The 27,248-nt window shown below is 43.1% G+C and overlaps 1 protein-coding gene across 1 annotated transcript in view; it reads left to right on the forward strand.

Moving 5' to 3' along the window:
• Positions 1 to 2,011: 2,011 nt before the first annotated feature.
• tafa4b (TAFA chemokine like family member 4b) overlaps positions 2,012 to 27,248 on the forward strand; it is a 35,459-nt gene continuing 10,222 nt past the window's right edge. Inside the window, exons 1-4 of the mRNA XM_068720218.1 lie at positions 2,012 to 2,434; positions 15,237 to 15,391; positions 16,428 to 16,543; positions 23,784 to 23,939. Of these exons, the coding sequence (XP_068576319.1) occupies positions 16,429 to 16,543; positions 23,784 to 23,939 (271 nt within the window). The 5' untranslated portion in view covers positions 2,012 to 2,434; positions 15,237 to 15,391; position 16,428. The remainder of the gene's footprint in view (positions 2,435 to 15,236; positions 15,392 to 16,427; positions 16,544 to 23,783; positions 23,940 to 27,248) is intronic.

The raw sequence follows: 27,248 nt of genomic DNA on the forward strand, positions 1-27,248 counted from the left end.
TCTCAGAGGGATGAATGCAGGAACATCGATTATTAAGGAGGAAGAAATATGCCTCAAGTTGTGAGCAGATATTTCCTTAATGTTTTTTTTTCTCTCCCCTGTGGCGATGGTTATTGGGGGAACAATCTCAGAGGAGATCCTATAACCCCGCTCCTCTGATACGCGACACGCCAAGAAGACGTCAGCCTACTTTGACCCTTTCCACAACCTATAAGGATGAGAATGCAACCTTTAACGCTGATACGGATACATGCTGAGGAACATGCTAAGTGAACGGATGGCTCTGTAACACTTACACATGTGACGGGGATAAGGGAAGTAAATTAGATTTCACCCCGCTCAACCTTGCACTTTCGAGTCCGTGTTTACGTCACATGATGTGGTTTCCTCTGATACCACCTGGCCCCTCAGAGGATGGATAGATGAGATAAGTGCTGTGGGCTGTTGTATCCATTAGCTGCCTCACTTTAAGATAAAAGGCCTCGGATCCCCACTGTGACACACAGGTTCAGTAGACACAACCACTTGCCGGTGCAAACTTGATATGTTACGTTTTATCAAGTTTCTGGTGGGTTTGTTTTCTTCCCTTTATACGCACACTCGACACAGTTCATCTACTTTTGTTTATTTTGTGTGCAAAGCGGATTAGCCACTTGACAGCAAAGTAAGCTAAAAGAAAAGCACAGTGACAGGACAGTCTGGAGCTGTCCAGCGTCCTCAATTTATATGCAGCGCGTCTGGCCCTGTCCATGGTGCTGAAACTAGGATCTTTACTTCAGTTTAATGTTTGTTTTTTATTCTGCATCCTGCAACTAAAGGGCTGCTTGTACCTCAGTCCTGGTGAACCTATACGTCAGTGACTAATGAACTCAGTTCAAAGTCATGCACAGGTAGCAAAATGGTCAAAAGGGAAGGACAGTGCCAGGCAAGATTAGTGTAAGATAAATGCCAGTGCTCCATGTTACATTTCATGTTTTTTTGCTACTGTAAATTAAAAGTCACGTATCTTTAAACAACTCCCAACCAACAAACACTTCCACGCACACAGGGCTCGCCGTATGGCCCAGCAACGCTGGCAACAAGAAAACAAGGAAGACATCTGAACGTATCGGATACTCCTCACCTTGGGTCGTTAGCAGACATCGACCTCCTCTAAGTCTTAACGACTGCAAATACAGCGCAAAGCAATCAATCGCCATCAACACACTAGAATATTCTAGGGATGGAATAATTGATAGGCTGTCTCCTGGTGCGTAACGGAGAGGCGGCGGTGATTAAATTCTGTTTAACATCGCGGTGGGAGGGGGGGCTAGATTTACACCATCCGCGCGTATTAGCCGAGTACAGACCCAAGTATTGATATCCAGACACCATCTGTAACATGATCGAAGTGTGGAGGCGAGGCGGACTATTATGTGATGAGCAGGGGTCATCGACTCGCGCACATCGAGCAGCTGTCAGTCACCAGACCCCTCCTCAACTCAACACACACAAGTTATACACAAGTAATGGCGTGGTGACGTGTTAACACTTTCACAATGGGGCAAACCCCTACCAATTTGATCAAAAATCAATGATACTCTTCACATAGGAAGATACTATCCCATGTAAAATGTAATGTTAAACGGTGCACGGCCAGGTGTGCACCTGGTACGTTTTAAGATGAACTGATACAAACCATAAAACATAATCACAAAACAATTAAAAATGAAAAAATGGATCAAGCTCAAGCATCCCACAATGACGATACATGACTTGTTAAGATGACCCCCCCACCCCCCAACAGTCCATGCTACTTGTAAACTACATGACATCAGTGAGGAAGAGGGGGTGTACTTGGGAGCTGGTGAACTGGGCGGGCGCTGCTGCACGTGTTCTGAATGGGGAAGACGGGCTCGCATCGCATTTCTCATGTCCAATCGATCCCAGCTCGGGAGGAGCGACGGGAGCGCAACTATCACTCTTGCATCGCTATACCATTGCTCTCATCAGTAGCTCTCCGGCGACTTTAACGCCTCCGTGTGACAGTCGCGCGCAGGGGGATTGAACTTGTGTGGAGTGGCCGCAAGAGACATCAGCCCGGTTTCTCTTTGGGGGAATTACGCACTTTTGATGACTTCCTCCTCAGTGTGCTTTTGAGATGGGACGCGGCACGATCATGGCACATTGGAGCACATCGCTATTGCGCGAGCTCTATTTTCTCACCCGGCTCCGGAGGGCTGGTACTCTGGCGTTGCAGTAGCCCTCCTCACCCCTGCTTCAGTGTGTTTGTGCGCGCGGGCTCCGGGAGCTGGGCAGGAGGCTCAAAAGGATTGCCCCGTTTAGTGGAAAACAAAACCAGTGGAGTTGAAGCAGAAAGTGGCAAACCGCTCTACTGTCTCACCTGGATCCTTTACAATTCTCTGTGATCATGCCATCGAGTTTATAGATTTGGGTAAGGTGGTGTTTTTTATTCAAATTCAATTCGTTTAGATTCTCATTTTAATTCCCTGTGCCGTTTCATGGCGCACGGTCAGTAGGCTAATGAAACGAGTGGGGTCAGAGGGGGACTTTGGTTGTAGAGATGTGGGACATTTTTTCCATGTCCAGCAGAGAGAGAAAGGGTGGTGATTGTCTGACTCACTAAATGACTTGCGAGCTGGAAGCAACTTTGATGTTCTTTGCTCAGAGCGCAGCAAACATTTTTGCTGAGGAACGATTTCTTAAAAAAAGCATCAGGATTTTCCAAACATAAACCTTCCGCGATCTCCAATTGACTCCGCTGCCACGGCGCGTGATTGCCATGCGTAAAAATGGACCACATGATGAGCCGTTTCCAACGTCCGTAAATTCCCGCTGACCGTGTCTAGCGCCGGTTAGGGCAAGTGGTGTGAGATTGATGCGGTGTTTTTACCGCTATAAGGTTAAATAAGCGATCGGTCGAAGCTCGTCGCTGCTTAGTACCTATTGAGTGATCTGCAAGGTTGATCCGCTGACCGGGCTCTTTTCACGCGCCTTTCTAATCGCTTTGCATAGATCGTGATCGGCTGGGAAGAGGAGAGCGCGCGGAGCTCAGACATATGGGAGAGAAATGAGGTGCCGCCGGGCTCTCCGGGCATATTGCGCACGAAGGCAGAGAGGTGTGTTGCAGAACCAAATGGACACACACTATTTGGCGCACACACTGGCACTCTCTCTCTCTCTCTCTCTCTCTCTCTCTCTCTCTCTCTCTCTCTCTCTCTCTCTCTCTCTCTCTCTCTGTCTCTCTCTCTCTCTCTCTTTCTCTCTCTCTCTCTCTGTCTCTCTCTCTCTGCACACACACAAACTGATGGGGGAAAATGACTTGGTGCATGTTAATAGGCGCAGTAATGAGACCCAACCCCTATCGTGTTGTAATTGTTAGTCATCCTTGTCTCAACCCCTCCCTCTCCCATCCCCTCATTCCCTCCCTTTTGCTTATATCTCCCGTTGTCCTGCTGCTCAGCTCTGCAATTTGTACTGTACTGAAAGAGTGTAATTATTTCCCCATTGTTTTAGCGCGCTGCGCTGGCAGTCCACAGAAAGTGGTGTCATTAGTGTGACAGGGCGGACAGGAGAGGGGAGAGAGAGAGGGAGAGGAGAGCTGGGTGGAGAGGATCGGTCCAGGGACTTAATTCTCATTGACAGTCACATTAACACAGGAGCAGCACTCTTAATCCTGGGGAGATTACTCTCTCCAACCTGACCCCCTGTCACCCAGCTTCACACACACACACACACACACACACACACACACACACACACACACACACACGCACACGCACACGCACACGCACACGCACACACACACACACACACACACCTGTATGAGAGTGGCACCCTGACGTCTGGCTTTGCTGCTTTTCCTGTCCGCAGTGGATGACTATACTTATGTCTTTGTCACTCTTTTCCATCTCCTCACACCCAACCACCATCCCACTGCACTTTTCGCAGATCCCCCCCCTACACAGAAATTCACACACTTGGCAATTACTCCTCTCTCCAGACTCACTCTCATCTGAACTCTTCCTCCGATCTCCCCCCAACCGCCACCCCCCCTCTTCCTATAGTAGCTCCCAGCAGTGGGACAGCCGGTATCCTCAGAGGGCCGTTTCGGCTCTACATGTCTCAACAGCCTCCTATCTACTTACCCCACAGAGAGCTGTTCAGGATGACTGGCTGTGAATGAGGGGGAATGGATTGTGTGCATTTGTGATTGTGCATGAGGACACGGCCAAGCAGAGAGGCGATGGACGGCAGCGAGGAGACGGGAGAGCAAGGGAGGCGAGAGAAATGAGCTGGAGAGACAGAAAAAATATTTGTGAGAGATGAGGCGGAGGAAGGAGATAGCGTGTGTGTGTGTGTGTGTGTGTGTGTGTGTGTGTGTGTGTGTGTGTGTGTAACTAGGAGGAACTCTGCTCAAAGGGGTTTTGTGAATCTGTGTGTGCTTGTTCATGGAGAGAAAACACTGTGAGATGATGATGATGTGTGTATGTGTGTGTGTGTGAGTGTGAAAGCCGTTCTGGATGATATGCTACATGAATAAACCGAGATCAGGCATGTAGCACTGGTAAGGTGACAGCAGCGCGACAGATTGGAGATCACCTCCACACACACACACTGGCATTAACAGATTGACTGTGATGAATGGATACTTCCCGACTGAGAGGAGGAGAGACGGGAGGCCTTCTTTCATGTCATGGGCAGAAAGAGGGAGAAAGGCCTCCCATGTGTAAATGACAGTGTCCTGGACAGCTTTCATCTCGGGCAGCCTCTGGGTGTATGGAGCCAGAGAACATGAATAGGCTTCATGCCGAAGCAGTGGACAATAATGTCTTCCCTCATCCTCATGAAATCAGGTTCAGAGAAAATACACGCAGGGTACGATATCTCTTCTCAAAAAGGAGATCCATGACTCTAATGGAGGAACCAGTGATATTAGATCAATTGATTGTGAGTGTGCCGTGTCTCTGTTTCTTGTCTCCACAAACCACATTTGGACAGAGGTTACGACCCATGGTAAAAAACAAAAAGGTTAAAGGTCAGATGTTGCTGACAGGCCAGAGTGGTAACATGAGAGACCTTGTAACAGTGTGTGGTGATACACCGAGTTTAGGCCTCCACGAATAAAGGAAATCACTTTCCACCTCTTCAGCTACATTGGCCTTGTTGCATGTCAGACAATAATTGACAACCTGCAGTGCGGAAATGCCAAACTATATTTAAGGTGATTTAGAAACAGTGTCACCATTACCATTGTGTACAAGGTGATTTTTCAGCTGTAAAATGTCCCACTAAATATATTCACAGTTCTTTAAAGAGACAAATATAAGGGATCCGTATCAAGATTACGTTTATGTGTTGATGAAAGCATTACTATTGACCAAAAATAAATAATTTAACACCTATCTATCGATATTTTACATAGAATTGCCATCCTTTTTTCATCATCACCACTAACGCAGCACAGACAGGCATCATGCACCCAAAAAAAATGTGCGCAATTGAGTAACTATATATAAGGTCACAGTTTACCCACATCACTGCACATATCAATACACATTCACTAACAGTTGATCCAATCATAAAAGCATTCTATGGTGTCCTTTCAGCAAAGGTGTGGTGATGACTTTGGCCTTTACTTTCACTCAGCATTTGTTTTGTAAGAGCAATGGAGGTCTCATGTTGGAGCTCCACAGCTGTATGTGTTCCTTGTCTTCTATTCTCCCCTCTGTCAGTCTGTCAATCAGTGACAGCAAGGCCTCGGTCTCCTGTGTGGCGCCATCACACCGTCCAGACCCTCTCTAATTCCATCTAACAGGTCCCGCTTTGACTGACAGCCCGCGCTGCCACATGGCTTCCCCCTGTCCAGCCCAGAGGCGACAGAGAAAGGCTCAGCGAACCACATTTAAATGTACTGCTCTTCTGCTTGAAAGCAGGTGACAGTTTTTGCGGGTTTGTGGATTACTGTTCTTTAGGGGCCAAGTGCTTTGAAAGAGTCAGTCATGTACCGCTGAGGGATTCTTTTTTTAATCATCCATTAGGAATTTTGCAGTAATTCATTTATGTTCAATGTTAGTCATTTTCAATCGGGAGAGAGTTTTGAGGACGTCGTGGGCCTTTTGTGAAAAATGAAAATAACAGCACTTTACTGGGCTCAAGGTGATTCCTCCACAGCTCCAACTCACTTTGACCATGACAAATCTCCCAAAGTGGTAGTAATGATTGTAATTGAACGGGCACAGTTCCTTCCCACAGTGCTCTATCTATCACCTTGGATGCAATCTGCTCCTTCCACTCGTGTGTGTGTGTGTGTGTGTGTGTGTGTGTGTGTGTGTGTGTACGTATTCATGTGTGTCAGTCTGTGTGCGTCTCTGCGAGATAGCGCGTCCCTGTTCGCGCCCCTCTGGCAGCTGGCAGATGTGCTGGTAACCGTGAGCGACAGTGTTAGTGTGTTTGTGGGATTATGAAAAGCTCCCAGCATGCTCTGCACCGTGGGTCCACTGTGAAGTTGTGGAGAGGAAGCGGTGCTGTGGTGGCGGAGCCTGAGGCGGTCATCACAGCAGCCCTCAAACAACACTGCGCCTCATGAGGGGGGGTGGGAGGGTTCAACCCTGTGGGCCATGAAAGTAAGGGGGGGATAGAAAACAACAGAGAGGGAAATACAGGAAGTCAGGGCCTAATGTGGGTGTTAGCTGAGTTGGATTGAATGAGTAGTCAGGACTGAGAGGGAATCTGTCAGAGGAGTGAGTGAGTGTGTGTCATTGTGTACACAGTTTATGTGTGTGTGTGTGTGTGTGTGTGTGTGTGTGTGTGTGTGTGTGTGTGTGTGTTTGTGTGTGCTTGAGGTGATGGCTCTGTAATGAAAACAGCTGGCAGCCAGTGGTCGAGGGTCCCTCTTGGTGGCTGACTGATGTCAGTCACCAGCGGACAATTACCTCCCTTGGGGATGGCTGCTCGGATGAGGATGAATTACTAGTTTGTGTGTGTGTGTGTGTGTGTGTGTGTGTGTGTGAGTGTGTGTGTGTGTGTGAGTAGGTGTTTGTATTGCTATCAAGTAATATATTTCAATTGGATTTTGATTCATGTAGTTGAAGGTGCATTAGATGCCTATATTCATATATGTTTTTGTATTAATCTCAGTGCGCTGATAAAAATCTCTTCATATAGTCACGTTACGGAGACTCACCTCCGCTTTGGAAACAAAAACGCTGGTCCCCACAAGGAAAATCCACACGCTTGGGTTAAGACTTTTTTTTTTCTTTCGGGTTATCTTAGGCTTAGGCATGCTGTGGTTATGAATACGGACCGGTAAGTCTCCAGGGAATTATGGTAAGCCACTGCAATATTCTTCCAAATGATAAAAAAAGGTTGTGCGTGGGGTGAGAATATGCATCTACAAGCATGGGAACATTTGAATGAAAATGGTTTTGTGTCAGCTATTCCTGATATCCGTGTATGATCCTTGTATGGAATTGTCCTTTGTGCGTGGGTGTGTGTGTGTGTGTGTGTGTGTGTGTGTGTGTGTGTGTGTGAGAGAGACAGAGAGAGGGTTAGAGGCCCTGCTTGTCTCAGGGGAACAGAGTGATATGGTGTCATGCTCCGGAGACCCACAGACAAATTAATTCACTTATTGACACTGCTGACACGTCTCAGTGACTTTGTAAAATGAACAATTGATCAGGCTTCCTCTCTCTGCCCGCTCTCTATCTTTACCTCTCTCTCACACTCTCCGCACTCTATTTTCACGACCTCTCTCTCCCTCCTTTCCTCCCTCCTTCTCTGCCGTTTGCCACTCTGACCACTCTCCAACTCCTTTCGTCTGTAGCTTTGTTCCTTTCCCTTCTTTTTTGCTCTCTTTCTCATTTCTACTCGTATCAAGCTCTCCCTTTTCTTTGGCTGGCCGATTGACAGCCGTGGCACGTACGGTAATTAATATAATTACGCGCAAGCTGGTCATTAGCAGCAGAGGGGACAGATATCATCAAGATGTCGGTTTGTGTGCATATATGCGTGCGTTTACGGATGTGCAGAGATGATGCGCGGTAGAGAGTTTGTGTGAGAGGAGGAGAGGTTGTGAAAGCAGCTTCTTTGTCTGTGTGTCCAATAATTTCAAGCTGTTATGTGAAAGCACCGTGAGGCCGAGAGTTGAGTGTTTGTCCAGCGCTGTTCTCTTGGCCAGAGGAGTAGCTACAACTACAGCGCTGCCAGGGCTCATAGAAAATCAAAGCAGGCTTCACATCAAGGTTGTTTATTTTCCATTAATCATAATTTGGGCACAAGGCACAATGAATGGCCGCTGCTCTCGGGAGACTCACTGTCAGGGCCTCGGCCGGCTTTTGTTTGGCTCCGAGCCGCCCTCCGATACCAGCAGCCACAGAGGAAGTGTCTGGTCGGGGTTGGGAATACACTGCCACAGAGACACACACACTTATCTTTTTCTTATTCCTTGTACAAACAGGAGCAAGGAGCATTGGCTGGGTGTGTAGAAACCATGTTTTATTACTTGGCTAAGTTGTGCTTTGTCCCTCCTGCCCTTCTGGGGTTCACAACTTCTCTCCTCTATACCTCTCCTCCTTTTGATCCCTGTACAGTGTGAGAACTATTGAAAAGAACAGAGTCTTGTAGTGAAATAATAACAAGAGGGAAAATAAAGAGAGAAGGTAAAGAAGCACAAAAGAGTTGGTTTCCCATGACTGGAAAATTGTCCTTCCTGTTACAAACATTTAGATAATGCAAATGCTTAATTTTGCATTATTTGTTCCAGTAAATAATTACAATCCAAGTCCCAAGAAAGTCTGATATTGCTTCTTTGGTAAAGGTAAAATAAATAAATAGGTGAGCCAGGATGTGAGAGGGAACTTCACATTTGCATTTGTGCATGATAGTGTGTATAAAATGTGGACTGGTATGAAATCATTGTAGAGGGAAACGTTGCAGTAGAGCTCGCAGGGAGGAAGGCAGATCAGTGGTGTAAACAGAGAGCTTACTGAGTGAATAGAACAGTACACAGAGATTGCACTTCACTTTTCTAAATCACAATGTTTACTTTTCTTCTTCTTTTTTTTGTTTTATCGCAAAAGCGAGCTGCAGCCAGCACGGATAAAAGAAGGAGTAACAACAGGAGAAAGGCATCAATATTGCAGATACCTAGTTTGTCTGAGCGGAGAAGGGAAGAAAACCTGCCAAAGTGTGTGTGGGTGTGTTCAGCCATCTAAAAGCGTCTCCTTTACGTTCCACCTTTCCATCCATCTTCCAGTGCTGAGGGACACTGACTTTTAATGGCCTTTTATTGCTTTATTAGAGTGCGCCGGATTTACAGCGCAGGCCCTTCCTCTGTCTGTCAGCGGCTCTGAGGAGGGTTGCTCTGATCTATGCCACCCAATGCTGGCTGTCTGGGTTTTAAACGACTGACTTGTAAAGAGGAAACCAGGGACTGGGCCGTGGCCGCAGACTTGTTGTATTAGCGAGCTAATGTTTATATGCCTGTTAGCGTCTGTGCTTTTCTCCCCTTCCATAAAACAACTAACAGCCTACATCTGCCTCTCCCCCTCGTCTGCTTTAGTGGAAGAGGATGTTAAAAGACTTTAATAAGACTTGCTAGCAAATGTGTTAATGTGATGGGTACATTCAGTGAAACTAAGAAACAAATACTCCAGGGGAAGGGGGGAGAGAGTGAAAGAATAAAAGAGAGAGAGAGGAAGTGAGTTCTGAGAAAAAGATGAAAACAAGTTGGGAGAGAGAGAATGAGAAGCGGGGCAAAGAGCAAACTCGGAAAAACATCAGCATCTTCTGGACACTTTTGCGAACACACACACACACACACACACACACACAAACACACATATATTCCGTGATCATCGGATCCCCATCGGACGGCTTGTGCAACAAGGTGGGATTTGGATTTAAGTGCAGGCCGATCAATTGAGCTGTAATGGTACCTTAGTGCCAAGGCCGTTCTCTGAACTCTGCAGTCAATACCAGACTCAGGTAATGGCCCTGAAGTCCGACTTTCACTCACAACTTTCTCTCCTCTCTGTCTCCCCACCTGACCATTTCACCAAACAGAGGATCCTCCACTTTATTGCTTGTTGGTTTATTGGAGGAAACAATACGGGGGGGGGGGTGTCAATAAACAGGTGCAATGTTATTATGTGTCCCTCCGATGACTTCTGACCTCTTCCTATCTAAAAAGAACAAAAACTATAAGAAATATGGCGATTTCAATCAGATTCCATAAAAGATTGTACCTAAATATTTGTGCATGCTAGTTTTAAAGTACATATGTGTGGCACGTATGTCAGAAACAAAACTATGATAATGCAAAATATTGTAGTGTGTTAGACGTATTATTAATACATGGGTGGTGAGAAGTATTAGTATAATCTTGTATGATATCAGCGGAAAAATTGTTATAAACATCTACATACACATTACACTTAAAGTCATTTATGTACTATTTAAATATGTACAGTGTGTATCAGAATACATCCTGTACATTTCCCAACTTACATATAATTTGTTCTACTTCCACGTTGATGTACAACTGTGGTTAGTTGTGTCTTTCATGTGTCCTACTCACAACATGTCCAAGATTTCTACTTCACTTGTCACACACACACATGGCAGGTGATGTGTGAAGAAGAACACGTGTTGGATGATTAGAAATTACAGTTGGGGGTTATTGACTTGGTGTCGCACAGAAAACCATGTGAGAGGAAAAAGCAAACATTCTCATCTGCACACTGATAAAGAGAATAGAAGGGAGAAATAGAAAGAGAGAGAGAGAGAGAGAGAGAGAGAGAGAGAGAGAGAGAGAGAGAGAGAGAGAGAGAGAGAGAGAGAGAGAGAGACACCCGCATGTACAGAGGCAAGAGAGGCATAGCGAGAGACATAAAGAGAAACAAGTACCAGGAAAATAGCAGCTTGTGGTGGCTGAACGTAAGGGTACAGAGAAATACATACTGCTGTGTTACTTAAAGTTTTTGTGTGCCTCTGTATGTGAGAGTGTTTTGCGTGTGGTCACACACCCGCTCTATCTGCCCAGCAACTCAGAGGGAAAAGCGAGGAGAAGCATTCTGTACTGGTTGAAAGTCGGAGGCAGACAAATATATAGCAGCAGAACATTACACGTCCCTAACTGAATGTTAATACTCTGCATATCGGCAGAAATCTGAAACGCTTCACGTAAGATTCCATTGGGGTTTGTGCTTTTGCCCGTTTCATTTTCAATATCTCTCCGCCTTAGGGAGATGCACTTTGTTTTACACTGATATGCTTTTTGCCTGCCTGATGCTTGTGTGATCTCCAATCTCAATGCCTTTCTATTTTTGACACATGCAAACTGGAGCTCAACCAAAGTCCATGCGACTTGTTTCTGATTTTACGATCCATACATGTATTTAGGTTTATTTCATTTTGTATTTAATGCAAATATTTAAAAATGTCAAATAATCCCCTAATATTTAGCACTTAAAACTAATCTTGTCTGCGTACAAAAATGCCTCCAAATCAGCATTTACAGCGTCATGGCACATCAAACTTTGCGCAAAACACAGACTAACTGATTTTGTCAGAGTTAGCTGCTGTTATGATAGATGAGCCACTGTATGTATCTTGTGGTTTAATCAATTTCAGGACGCAACACTGTCTTTGAAGAAATCATTGTAAACTATTACAATTGCGAAAAATACATTTAATGTACAAAGGAATTTAAATTGCAGGTTTTCTCCCTCTGAACATGACCCAGCTGGCAGTATGTGTTACATGTCCGACATTTCATGAAAGGCCCCTACTGGTTCATTGAATAAACCAACCAATATATCAGTCAAACTTGAAAGCTCATTCACAAAATGAGAGTGTGAGAGAGCGAAAATAAATAACCTAGACTAAAGGACTACGGTGTCGATTACATCCCACAGAGTAGATGTGTTGGACAGACAGTTTAATAATGAGGCACGAGAGGAAGAACAACAGAGTCATTAGAATTAAAAGAGTTGATCCTAATGTGAATATAAATATGCTCAGTTAATCAGTCATTTGTTTCCTGCTCCTTTAGATTTAGTTATTTCGGCTTCACGATGGTGCATGTGAGACAATGAGAAAGCTCAGAGAGTCACCAAAACGTTTTTGTCGCGTACAGTATCACCCAAAGTATCATACATTTTCAGTCAGGAGTTTTCCTTTTTTTTTCTTTTCAACCTCAAGTAGACAAAATATCAAAGGTCACCAAAGTCACCGTTGACCTAAAGACATATGTTGATTTGGCGAGTAGTTGTTGAGAAACCTTGCTCTGGCCCAAAGTGTTAAATGGATCGACCTAATGACCAACATCATCACCCTGAGGCGTCTAGTGAGGCGAAATCAATCATAGATTGATGACGAGACCATCTTGTCACACAATCTGAAACAGAATACATTTATCATTCCTGTTATTTTCAATAACAAAGTCTGATAAATAGCACTTAAGGAAATGCAATTATTCCAATTAGAGATAACGTATCGATTTAAGAAAGATAAACCAGGGATATTAACAAAATCCCGAAGACGGATGCTGCTACACACTAAACAGGTGGCACAGAGGTTATCAAGTAATGTTGCTGTTTCTATTCTTCGCAGAAGCTCAGTCCTATTGAGCTGAACTTCCTGTACCGTCCTGACAAATGATGTAATCTGACAAACAGCAGAGTGTCAGTAACATCACCCGTCATGCAGAAAGTGTCTCACTGTTGTATTTTTGATGCAGGGCATATAGATGTTTCCCAATGTGACGGATAAGGTCACAGAGCTTTTATGAACAAGTATCATTTTGCGAATTCACGTTTAAACATGCGCGCATGTTTGTGACCGTGCATGTGCACTTGGAGAGTGCTGGCTGATGATGCTGTTTGGATGCAGGGCACACAGATATATTCGTGGCCGAGGTGGGATTGTCTCATTGCATGTCAATGAGCGCCCGTGTCACTCCTGTGTGATTACTCCAAGGAATGACACAAATCAGCCCTTCAGCCCACAGAGAGAGGGAGAGAGAGAGAGAGAGGGCGAGGGCGAGAGATGAGGTGGTGACTGGGTTATATAGCAGGAGGGATCATTTTAGAAAGAGCGAGACTTGATGTTCTCAGATAATCTTGAGCATGACTGTGCTCTGTTTGTTAATGTTTGTGCGTGTGTGTGTGTGTGTGTGTGCGCCTGTCCCTTCTGCTGCCAAATCCAACGACTCCTCATAGCAGTGATGACCAGCTGAGCCCCCCACACACACACACCTCTGCTTCCTTCAACAAAATGCTCCCAGGGACACTTGAGACTTTTTGGTAACATGGATGTTTTGTGTGAGATTGTGTTTGATATTCATACGCATCAGCATAGATTGTTTTGTTGTTGTTTGTCTTTTTAAACCTATTTATCACTATGTTTGTATGTGTGAGACCCAGTAGAGGTGACAGCGCCGCTGTGACTGATGGGAGGTTTTGTCCCTGAAGTCTCGACGAGACTGAGCTGCATCTGGAGACCACGCACGCGCGCACGCACACACACATGCACACACACATGCACACACACGTGCATTATTGTGCTCTTTTAATGAGTGAGTCACAGAACAAAGCTGATAAAAATGCGTGCCATGGTCCAGCCTTTAAAAAGAGAATAAGAAATGGGCTACAGTGCTGCCATGCAGCATGCCTAATCATACTGCACACACAGTACATGCACCATGCATACGTTCACATACTGTACTGGAATGAAGCACACACACACACACACACACACACACACACACACACACACACACACGGGTATACATTATGCATATGCATTCTATATACACAAATTATACAAATATTATTCATTCCTCTGCAGGATTCCATAACACAAGAATACACTCAGAATACACAAACAAACACATCCCCTACTTTTTGCTGTGTGTCTGTGTGTGTGTGTGTGTGTGTGTGTGTGTGTGTGTGTGCAACATAACATAATATATAATCCATATGTTTAAACTGTTATTTTTTTAATTTCCCCACTTCTCCTAAAATTCTTGCTTTCTTATTTTCCAGTCTTTCCTTTCGTCCACTCTTCTTTTTCTGCCCTCTCATTATCTCACCTTCTCAAGATCCTGTTTCTTTCTCTCTGACCTGTGTCACTCCTTGATGTAGTTTTTTAACAGGTCACTTATCTTTGTTAATAGACACAAACAATACCCATTAACTTAGTCTCACCTACATTGCCCTGCTGGGTTCTCACTTATGTAGAAAGGTTTGCTTGTTCCTGTTGTTTCTCTTCTCGATCTTTGACTCGTTCGTGGCAGTTGATGTTTGTTTTGTGCCCACCAGGGGGCAGTGGCGCTACACTGATGCGCTCAGCGGAGGTATCAGGCTTGGATGAAGCTGACACATTCCCAGGAAGTTTCTGAGCATTGCAGCGGACTGAGCTGCATATCAATGAGTCGTGATGAATAATGAAGGTTCCAAGAGGAGAACATTTTGTTATTAATGTGAATCTGTTGTCTTTCATTTAGTTTGCAGAGTTAGTCCTTTTGTAAAGAGAGGTGTGTTGACATACTCGGCGGCGGCATGGTAATTTACTCTGTATGTGTGTGTGTGTGTGTGTGTGTGTGTGTGTGTGTGTGTGTGTGTGTGTGCATGAAAGAGAGTGAGAAGAAGTGCACTCGCATCAGAAGCTGTCACTCAGCTGTAATTAGGGAGAGTCTCTCCTGCTGTCCTCCGACACTGTTTTAATTTACCTGGCAAACACTGTGCAAATGTACTCACTCTGTGTGTGTGTGTGTGTGTGTGTGTAGAACGTCCACTTGTGATTAAGGCTTGTTTAATCATCTGATTTGCTGCCATTTAAGGTTTCAGCTATGAAGTTTTTCTCATGTACACCCATTTTGGAATCAATTTAAGTTTTATTGTGTTATAAACATTGTTTTAGTGTGTCCATCCGTGTGTGTGCGCTCATGACAGAGAACGAGGGAGTGTGTGTGTATGAGTGTGAGTGATATAGAGTGGGGATCACATTCAGCCTGAGGGTAGGTGAACATATTGTAAACAATGGATCTAACAGAATCTAGGCCTTCACATCTCTACCCTGTGTGTGTGTGTGTGTGTGTGTGTGTGTGCGTGTGTGTGTGTGTGTGCGTGTGTGTGTGTATAGACCTTCATACAAGGCCATTGGAGGCCACTGAGGAACCCCAGGGCAGACTGGCCTCTCTGACCGAGTGTCTTTGTACCTCCTCTCTCCAGGGGCTTCTTCTGTTTGAGGTGAGGAAGAGGAGAAGCAGGAGGAAGAGGAGGAGGGGGGCTAAGGTGCGAGTGAATGCAGCCATGGCCTGTGCACTCTGTCCATAGAGGATCTACTGAGTGGAAGACAGATCAGAGAAGACAGAGACAACCAACAGGTGAGACGACATCCTGCGCAGATGCACACAAGAACAAACATCTACTGCTGCAACTTATTATTTTAATTCTTTCTTTTTCTGAAACTGTTCATTGTTTAGTTTATGAAATGTCAGAAAATGATACAAAAAATGCTCACCTCAAATTGCTTATTTTGTCCAACCAACAGTTTAAAAACCCAAATATAGAGGATCTGTATGGATATAAAAGCAGTAAATATTCACATTTTAGGATCTAGAATCAGCAATTCTGTTTGAAACATCACTTAAATGATTGATTATAACTTCCAAACCGCATTAGAGCTGAAACAATTAGTTGATCAACAGAAAATTAATTAGCAGCTATTTGATAATTGATAATTGATCGTTTCAGTTATATGTAACTGTTCCCTCGTTCCAGCTGACATCATAAAAGGTAACAGAATATCATTTAGTTTTTGAAGGTAGGTTGAACAAAGCAACTTTGGGGAAAGTTATGTGATGGAGGATTTTCAAACATTTTTGACATTTTATATACAAATGATAAATCAAGAAAATAATTAACAGAATGATCAATGGTGAAAATATTGATTAGTTGCAGCCCTAACCCACAAATGATCATTTCTGAGCTGAGCCTCATGTTTCTTTGTGACCTGTCATGACTCATAAAGTCGACTTTTTTTGTAATTGTCTGCTGCCAGATGGAAATTGGAGGAGTTAATCCTAATGTGATACTAATAGGCAGAAAAGGATGCTGGTAGCATACTGTCGTGGTGCCGCGGGTGAGTTAGCTCTACCCACCATTATGTGTGTCTGTGCTGGCTGGAAGAATATTTTTCTCAGGTCAATTCTGTTCTCCAGGTTGTCATTTTTTCCTTTGACCTTTGCCAGTTCGTCTTTTACGTTGTTTCTGCTTGTTTGAAAAGCAATATGTTTTGTTTGCTGTTCTTTTTTTTTTCAGGTGGGGGTGTGTGTTCTGACCTCTTCTCATGCCCTCTTCCTCCTCCTCTCCCTCCTTGGCTTCCTCTTTGCCCCTCTCTCCCCTCTTTCCGACTCTCAGGATGAAACTGTGGGGGAGGTCAGCTTGGCCTGTGCAGGTGGCCTTCCTCGTTGCCTTGGTGATGCTCTGCGTTGACCCGGTGTCCGCTGGCAGCCGTAACCATCGGGGACCGACAGGTACACCAGGTCTTGCTCTGAACCCCCCTTCCAACACCACAAGAGGTTAATTACACTGTCACTGCAAAGGTACAACACATGTTCCCCGAGCCCGTCGCTGACTGAGTCATCCTGATCCTGGAGGAGGGGGCTGAGCGGGGACAATCTGCTCCGTCCCTCAGTGTGACATAATGTAATCTAGACGAGACCTCGTTTTGGGCTTGGATGCAAACACACCCCTGTTTGAATGATCGAGCCCTTCCAGATACAAATGGCACTTAAGCTGTCAGGAGCTGTCAACACAAATAGATCAGAGTGAGTGTGATCTGATCTCTGCAGAGCGGTTGCAGACGACCAGCAGTTCAGGGCTGATGCTGTTGTTCTCAAGCGGCTTAATTCTTAGTGATTTAGGGTTGCTATAAAATAGGGTGTGTGTCTCGTGTAGAAGAGGCCATGTAGGCTCATGACTTCTAATCCTCAGGCTTCAAATTGCCAGTGCCGACATTAATATGCATAGCTCTGCAGGGCCACTGTTAACCAAAGCACGACTTCACTTACTCCCTGAGAAATCCATGAAAAAAAAAAGATAGAAACCACAGTTGACTTAATTTAATCCCACAAGCTAAATCTATTCTCTATCCTTAATTTCCATAAGTCATGGAGACAGGCCGCCACCCAACCAAAAAATGACCAACACAGTCTTATTAATATTTTATCGGGGCCGGCTACAGGGACAGTTGTGCTGAGTCACAGCATCTTGCGCTTCAACTTCGACTCCCAAGTCACCTCCTCCTGTTCACATTTAATTATGACAATTTCCTTAATTATCTCTTGGTCTCTACACTCTCACTGCTGGTGCTCTGAAAGGTGACCTTTATGTGCCACAGAAATGCTACCAGCATCCAGTCTGTGCAGTGAGTGATGGTATTAGTTTCCTTTTGACGGAGAGGAGGCAGCCTGCTTACGGCAGGGACACTACTAATTGCAGGCCCTGTGTATTGTGAAGGTCAGCATGGGTTCTGCCCCTTTCTTATTTCACTCTCGCTGTGAAACAAAACTGACTCGCTCCCAAATCGGCTGGTGCTTTTTATTCAAGGGTTTTACTCTAATTGGTGGAAGTTAAGGACTTGTGAATACCAACATGACACACACACACACACACACACACACACGCACACACACACACACACACACACACACACATACAGTTTGAGGCGAAGAAATAATTGGCAGTTCATTATGACTGCTAGATATGTTTTCTGTGTTTTCTACTTAAGTATTTTTACTGCTGGTCTGTTGGCAGGTCAGTGAGGCATTTGTTTCTGGTGATGTACCATTTACTGCCACATGGTGGCTCTAGAGGTCAAAAAATCCTCCTCTGGAAATATGTATTTTTTTCCTTAATCTCAGTCTCATTGGTCCAATGTCATTCTCAGAGGCAATCTGTCGTTTTACAGAAACTCACCTGGAAAACAAATCTATAGTGGGACTGGATGGAATGAATGGCAACTAACGAAGCAGGCATGATATGACTGACAGCTGTCACTTTAAATAGACGTGGAAAAAATAGCATCTGCTTTCTTTATTATGTTCTGGCAGCACTCTCATGGGAATAAAATATATAAAATGAGCCAAGTAACAGATCCATCTTAAAGACACATATAAATAAAAACGTCACAATCTCACAGGAAATAGCTTATCTTACTTATTACAACGCTGAAACATTCAGCACATACAAATCATCAATTCATTTTCACACTTGTACCTCTCACAAATAGTGCAAGGCTGTGTAGAATAATATGAAACATATTGCCAAACATGCAGTAACAAATCCTTTAGCACACAATGAGATCTCTATTGCTATTCATTTATTCTTTTATTGTATTTCATAACTGTTACACATCAGCAGGTCACGCAGTAAATTGCATTCCAGGAGCTGTGAATGTAGCGCAAACAATTATGTACTCCAACCTTATGTGCCATTTCTTGAATAAACATCAGACTTAAATGGAATTATTTTACTCTTCCAGCTCTGAGAAATATTCTCCTGTATTTTGACAATGAAATGTTCTCATATGCCCTTTTTCTTTTCTTCTTCGAATGCCTGAAATTTGATAATCTGAGACCAGCCGTTCAGTCACTAGCTTGCAGAACTAGTGCGTAACGAACCAAACTATTTTTCAGCTTCTAGTATCAATTGCTCATCCTTGTTTCAACATACTGTTGATCACGAATGATATCGTAAATTCCCATAAAGACACATTTTTTCATGTGTTATTGGGCCCTCCATGGCTCATGTGAGGAACAACATACCTGTGTCTTTCTGCACGAAAAGGCATACTGTCACACTCATGTGCTCTTTGAATATAAGCAAGCTTTAAATGTGCGTCCATGCATTTGGATTTTTGAGCATTCTGTTCACCAGTCTGTCTGTCATATAAGATGTCTCCTTAGTGAGCAGGGTTTATTGGGGATAGATTTGTTGCGCAGGAGTACTCAGCCGTACCAGCGACCTGTTGTGATAATTAGCATGAAGCCTGTGGGCCTGTTAAACACTGATAATGTCAGGAGGATTGATGGGCTGCGTATAGGACCCGAGTGAGGAGGAGATGGAGCAAGTTAAGAAAGTGGAGGTCAAAGAGGGCAAATGGAGAAAGAAAGTAAGAAGGGTTTGAATTTTAAACCAAAAAAAAAAGGAGTTTCAGCAAGGTGTAGTATACGAATATGTTGATTTGTAGTATAAATGATGTGGGAAGATATTTGACACGGTTTCCAACTCTGTTCCACACAGCTGATCACTGTAATGTTGCTCTCTTGAGACCCACCTGTAAGTTCCTACAGAGACGTACAGTATGTCCCCTTCACATTGACTTTGCCGCCTCCGACAGATTTTCTAGATATCTGGCCTTTCACAGCCGTGGACATGCTTGTCGGGTATTGACAGGGGAAAGACACAGCTTTTTGATAAATTGCACGATGCTCCTGCTTGCCTGTGTCTGTCAGAATACATCAATCGCCTGGCTAACCCATCAGTTCAAGGTAGCTTGGTTTGTTGGCTGCACAGCTACTGTTGCCACCCCCCGCCACCTTGCCTCCCACCCACCCCACCCTCCCTTTGCCTGCTGCGGGAATAAAAGCATTTAGCCATGCTTGAGAAGTCTTTTCATCTCAGTGTGTGCTGGGCTCTATTACGTTGAGATGGCCATAACAGAATGGTTTAAAGGCAACATTGAGACATTAGATACACTGTTATTGTGTGTATATAGCTGGAGGCTGACTGTTCAACACATGAATCTTAAGCAGATGAGTTGTGAGAGGCTGCAGCGTTCTGTGAACAGAGTGCAGACTGAGAGTGCTCACAGTAAAGCTGCAGTATTTCAGTCTGCACTCCAGACCACTTTTCTGATGTTTGGGACTTGTCCTGCTTTTGTACAACTATTTCAAATCTTGGTCCAACTTTATGCTGGTCACTCCTGGAACATCTTCTGAAAAAAATCACTTCTCAGTGACATTTCACTGCAGAAAAACAAATGTTTGTTATATGACAGCTGCTCTTTTACAGGTTAGTATGGCTGCACTGAAACATTTATGGACAGTTTTTTCTAACTGAAAGAAACTGAAAATCTAATTTGAACATTCATTTTGAAAACAATTTTGACAACTTCCATTTTTGGCCACGGTAGCGGTGTGAGGAATAGCAACACCGATCTATCTGTCTGTCTGTCTGTCTGTCTGTCTGTCTGTCTGTCTGTCTGTCTGTTGACCCACCACTTTGGTCCAGTTCAACATCAGCATGTTAGCATTGTCAGTGTTGGCATGCTGTGCCTACGCACAGACCTGCTGTCGGGGCTTCAGGCTCCTATAGTCCTTGTTGAATTGAATATGAATTGCTCCAGCCACATCTGTGCATAATAATACAGCACAAACAATACATGGAAATATGTTTATTGTGCACTAAAATCTAGTCAGTTGCACATGTTTGTTACAAGTTACTGCCAGGGTATATTCTGGCCAATATCTCAGGTGAAAAGCAATCAATGTAGTACTATGAATTGGATGAGACCATGTCTTATGCAAAAAGGGGTGCTATGTAAACTTTTTAAACTTCAGACTCTCATTCGACTGTATAATTCAAGTCCTCCTCCCATGCCAGTTTGATAGAAACCCATGAGGGGGAGTTGATGTCCTGTATTGTTTTATAGATTTTTGACACACTCCCTTTCCCATTTCCTGAACAGCATTTTTAGGTGGTAAATAGGGAAATGGTAAGTATTTTTAGAAAAACTACATACCTGTAAGTATCCTTAAAAATGTCTCTTCGGAACATTGTGAGAATGTGCCTTCAGGAATGAGTGGTCTTGAATTCTCCCAAATTGCATAGATTTTGGCTGCAAACTCTGTACGGCTCTAACCTCTATTGATTGGTTATATACCGTGGATGCTCAAGTGTGTAATTCATAGCAATGTTGCTCCTTCAAATATTTACATTTCTGCTTCGAATCACACTCATAACATTTAGACACAAACAGGCTGATAAAAATCTACTGAGGTTAATTCCTTCACCAGATTGTCTGACTAATGTGTTCATCATCCATCACGTGTGAAGTGATGACATTTCAGAAATATTTTGTCAAATGCGAAAAGCCACATCCTTGTCGTATTTTACTCAAGATTTTGTTTCAATTAATGATATTTTTTTAAAGCAACGGATCATCAAAGAACGTGTTTCAACATGCAGTGTTGTGCTGCTCCCTGATTAAGGCCACATCTGAAACACACTGAAGTAGTTTTGTGTCCTATTAAAATGCCCATGAAAGAAAGACTTTTAGAGTATTTGCTTGAAAAGCACCTTCAACTCTCTATTTTTCATTAATCTGCGACTGTAAACCACAAGAAAAACCCAACGGAGGCCCTCCAACCTGGTCACCTCTTCTACGTTACACCAGCTTGAATTTAAACCATACCCACTTAAGTTAAATTAGCATACGAAGCTGGCCAGACACAAAATAGGAACATAAATGAAGTTCAGGTGGGTTTATCTTCCACTGCTCACACACATCCTCACAGCTTTACAGTTTTAAAATACAAACAGGCCCAGCCCAGGTTTGATGTAAGCAATAAAGAGAGGAGACCTGCGAACCCTGTGACCTCATTATGCTAGTCGGAGGCGAGCCGCTCTTTCTTCTCTCTGCTGCCTGTGACACTACCTCTCTTCTTCCTCTTCCTTTCTCTCTTTCTTTCTCACTAACAAGCTGCCTATTTGTGAGATGGGGGCAGACAAAGGGCCAGTCTTACCCAGTCACCGCTCTGCACTAACCGTGATTTTCAATACAGATAAATAATAATGAGGGCACGAGTCAGAGTAAAACAAAGGCAATTTGGTTGTGTTTAAATTTTACGTTCTTTTTTTTTTAACTGTTACTCTGTGCTCTAATTGTGATCATTACAGTTAGAATTACCACAACGCTGATAATTCTTGTCCCGTTGAGTTTGGTTCAATTTTATTAAAGTCTAGGTTTTGATCAGTAGGCTATATATTTGTGTGTGCGCGGTGATGATCCGGCAGCTGCTCCAGCCTCAGGAGAGCCTGAGACAGAGGAGTGAGGGAAATGAAAGTGGAGGGATGATAGCGGAGGGGCGCCCTCAGAGAGCCTGGGATCATTGATGGGGCTCTCTGGAGAAGAGAACAAACAAACTTTAAATCAGAAAGGATGAGAGAGGCCATGGCCTGCAGAAATGGAACCCTCGACAGAGTGTGTGCGTGCGCTGTGTGTGCGCTGTGTTGGTCGCTGTGTGTCTGCCTGCAAAGCTCATTCAGCTGAGCGTGAAAAGTTTGGGAGTCTGGGTAAAGTCACGTACATAAATGAAATCTGGGCTTATGGTACAGTATAACCAAGGTTTTTCCAGAGCTGTAAAGAGGCTTATAGGTAGTAATGTCGCCAGCAGGGTTTGCTGTGCTCGGGAAACGGTACCAGAGACTCTCAGGAGTGCACAACAAGCTTTGAGAGGGAAGATAAGGCAGCTGGAATCTGTTCAGAAGCCATAAGCAAAGATTAGATTTGGTAAACATTTTCCCCAACATTTGTGGTCGGCACTTTTTCCTTCAGGTGGCCACAAAGCCCTCTTCCTATGAGATTTATGGTTTTAATGTGCTTAGTAAAATGTAACATTAGCATAAACCTTATAATGTGAACACTTCTAAACATGAACATATTCACACATTATCCTCATAGCATCCTTATCATGCTGTACTGAATGTCAACAGACACACATGTGGCAGATGTAACGATGATAAAATATAAACTGCTACACACACGACTGTCCCTGTAAGAAAGCATATTGTTTCAGTAACATTACACACATAATTACACATTCATTTTCTTTCTGGGTAGGCAGCTTTGGGTTAAAATTTACTTTAAGTTAAGCGTGCCCTTCTGTCCCATTACTGTCAAGAGAATATTATAACGAACCAGACCAAGGTCCCCAGGGAAGTGTGGAGATAATCATGGGAGATTAGACGCTGTTTGTGTGTTGGAGGTGTCAGGTGAAAAGCAATTATCCTCATATAAATTATGGCTTTGAGGATCACACACACAGACACACACACACACACACACACACACACACACACACACACACACACACACACACACACACACACACACACACACACACACACACACACACACACACAAACATTCGCAGTGATGGCTAAATGCCACAAAGATATATCCTACCAGTGGGTTGTTCTCATAATATGTGCATGTCTGTTCTTTGCTTAGATCAAGTGGTTTATTATGTCTGAAAGGAGTCAAAAGAAACTATTATTTTCTTAACGTTTCTTTCCCCCTCCACACAAAGACAACAGAGGTGCCTCTGTGTCCGAGTTAATGAGGGCACTGTGCTGAGAATAAAAGCAAATCATACTAAAGAGTGTTTACTTATGAATCAAAGAGTATGAGACTAGAATACATTGAGGAGTTTATACAAAAGTAAATAATTCATCACATTTGTTTAATCCTCAGATAAGCTGCTGTGGTGTATATTTGATTGTTATTTGCAGCACACATTTATTTGAATTTAATGCCAATTCTTTTGCTGCAACAAACCGTCAAAACACCAATAAGCCGTCTTTAAAGTCTATGAATTTCTAGCAAATAATCCCCCTCACCACATCTTTTTCTCTCTCTCTCTCTCTCTCTCTCTCTCTCTCTCTCTCTCTCTCTCTCTCTCTCTCTCTCTCTCTCTCTCGCTCTCTCAGTCTCATACCAGGTGAAGCAGGGGACATGTGAGGTGGTGGCCATCCATCGCTGCTGTAATAAGAATAAGATTGAGGAGCGCTCTCAAACCGTCAAGTGTTCCTGTTTCCCTGGGCAGGTCGCTGGCACCACCAGAGCCAGACCCTCCTGTGTGGAAGGTAAACAAAAGTTATTCATATATATATATTCTAATGACGCACTGTATTAGCAGCCCCACAATCCAGACATCTCCCAAAGGTGCAAATGTATCCACACAATAAGACATCAACACTATAGGGTGCCAACATGTGCGTTCCTTATATCAATTTGTTTATATGTGAGTGTGAGTGAGAAAAATAATTCTCAGAAGTTGTCATCATATTTTGAAAGTATTATGAAAACCAGCCCTATGGTATTTTGATCTTTTCTGTTGGACAAATCACCTACAATGACTCTATTAGCCAACAGTCTACTTTAAGTCTGGTTGGTCAGCTGCAGTTGCACCAAATACTAAAACTGCAGTGCTTGAACCCTTAGTTATTCATTAAATGTACCCTTAAGTAGCAATAATAAAGCTCCACACTGTATGAAAACATACCGTATATTCTGTTCCAACCCTTCATTAAAGCAATACAGCCAGGACATATTCAAACCCAAACACTGTGTTTTTCTAGATTAAATGCATTAAATCAAAGAGATATCTAGTACATCATTTTATACACATTTCCCCCACAATTCTCTAGCAGGATAATTCCGCTGGAAATGTTTGGTATCCAACTGATTCACGACTAGAATTCTGAATTAGACTTTTATATGTTTGGACGTTGCTTGGCTGCACCACATATTTTTGTAATGATAGACGCACTGCTGAATCTCACCGGTTCAAAGAGGCTAATTTTTTTTTCATCATCTTGCATCATTAAATTTGCTACATGAATCATCTCACCTAAAACAAATCATTACCCGATTCAGTACGACATAAATAAGTGAGTCCACTGCAGCAAAGATTAATAGGTTGCACTTTATTTTGAATTGCTGCCAGGTTAGATTCCTGTGTGGAAATTGATTTCCTTATGGCACAAAACAGGAGGACACTGCTCTTCTTCTTGCACAAACAGAGCTAAACCTTTTAAAGGTGGTCGAAAACATGAAACGCTGATGGAAAAATAACACCTGGCCTTTCTGTCCTTCTTAGCAAAGCCACACAGTAAAGAAGCCCACAAGGGGTGAGACAGGGAGAAGATGAACAAATATCAGAGGGAAGAAACAACAAAATACTGTCTAAACACTGAGAGCGAAGAAAATCTGTGCTTTGAAATTGAGACAATTAATACATATCCACCATTCTGATACAAATATGCACTTTTGAAAAGGAGTTCAAAATATAAAACATACTTAACATATTAAGCATGGTTTTCAGTGGATGATGTAAAATTGTATATCACTTCCCTCCTGGTCCAACAGTTAGCGGTTTATCATGTCCCAAGGAGATCATGTAACATGAAAGGTTAAAGTCACTAATGCAGGTAATAGAAGCACGACCACCAGTGTCTCCTTGCGTCCTTATTCCCCCGTGCTGTATGAAAGGAGAAGCAAATATACGACAGCTGTCGACCAAGACTGCCTCGGCCTCATGACTGGAAATTTAAACTGCAGTTTAAAAGCCCTGATTTTATTTGGGACAGCGTTCCATTTCATATCCACTTGAGTACACGACAGATGGGGAGACAGTATTTTCTTCTGATCTCTTTTATACGTCAAGACATAACAAGACATTGAGCCCAGGAAGACCAGATGCCGCTTTGTGGAGACTAATGAGGATCCAAATAAAGAATAATATAATGATGACCCAAGCATTGTTATATGGGTAAAATGAAAAGAAAAAGTATGTTGTTTACGATGTTGAGTCAATAAGTAAAAAGCACATGTCAAATGTATACTAGAAAAACATTATTTTTTGAGGAAATACATCATCCAAGGAATTCTGCTCACACATACACAACAAGCATGTATTAGTGTGTTTGTGTCTGTTATGCGCCGCGTGTGTGTAGTGATGATAGACAGAGGAAAGCTGCGGATCGTTTTCATAGACCTTTGTTCCACCCATCTGTCCGCTCCGCGAGCTCCTGCCCAGCAAGAAACAAGCAGTGTCACTGACCCCTATCATCCGCAGACGCTCCGCTGAGATCACGAACACACACACAGTGTCGGCCAACCCGATCCTATCACGCTGTATTAGCCCCCTACCGGAGCAAAATACATAGTTGTCTCATACGTGAGGAGAGCCAGTGCATCTCCGAAGCACTGGGGTTATTCAAACTGTTAAGGTCAGCCGGTATGTGGACACAGAGCTGAATGACTGACAAACCAATACAAATAGAGACTTTGATGAGTTGTGTGGACAAAGACGAAGTGATGCCTGATCTCAAACTTGATCAGAATTGCAGTTTTTGGTTGGTTTATTTTTGATTAAAACACAGTTTCAGCACAATATCATGCTAATGCTTTTAAATTAATGATATGGTAATTATCAAGACGGAACAACAAAACAAAGCAAAAAACTCATTCACCCTGCCCCAGCTTCAGTTTGTTCACTTCTATTAGTAGACTCAATATAGCACGGTAACGAGAAGAAATTACATTTATTTACCTTGATAAATAATCACAAAGGGGTTATTTTATTTCAGAAATTGTTTGGGTAAGGATTTACCTGTTCTGTTTTGTTGAAAGTGGTGTTCCATCATTGTCTGGGCTCCCACAGACCCTTCTGCTGTAAAATAATAATTACTGCTAGATTTCTTTGCATCATGTTTTTTTCTTCTTCTGACCTTATTAAACCCAATATGTTACAAGTATTTAGTGATAACATTTCTCTTAACCACAACCTGGGCCTTCATGTTTATTAAAGGGGACAAAATATCCATAAAGTATTGTTATTACACCAACAATATATATTTCAGGTTTTATATCTGTTTGTTTTGACATTTACATTATGATATCTACATAGTGACGTTGCCTACGTTTGGGGTTTAACTCCCTGTTAGACCTCTTATGCACTAACTGTTATAAAACTCTAATAGAAATCCAAATAGACTTATTTGGGATTTGGGAGAGGTAGTGCTGAATAAAAAGTACTCTCAACACCAATCGCAGATATAGATACTGTAAAATCTTTTGTATTTAACTATTTTCTTACAGCTCGGGTCTCAGAGACCCCAAACAAAAGTAATCTATCATGTCATTAATTATAAATCATGTTTATAAGGAATTCTCATAAATTAAGTTAAAGTCAGGGAGTATCAAGCTGATAAAACAATATTAAATATGTTTTGTTGTTAACAAGGGCTTGGGTCTCCAGGACCCAAAGCACAACAATTGAGTTGATTCATTTTCATTCACTCTTGTTTTTCATTTGCATTCTAAATGGCCACTTTTGCTTCTTAGTTGTGAGTCATTTAATTATTTTCAAATGAAACTAGCATGTGTTT

Source organism: Cebidichthys violaceus, unplaced genomic scaffold (genome assembly GCF_023349555.1).
Source record: "Cebidichthys violaceus isolate CVI_PGR_0920_01 unplaced genomic scaffold, fCebVio1.0.p SCAF_25, whole genome shotgun sequence".
Taxonomy (NCBI): domain Eukaryota; kingdom Metazoa; phylum Chordata; class Actinopteri; order Perciformes; family Stichaeidae; genus Cebidichthys; species Cebidichthys violaceus.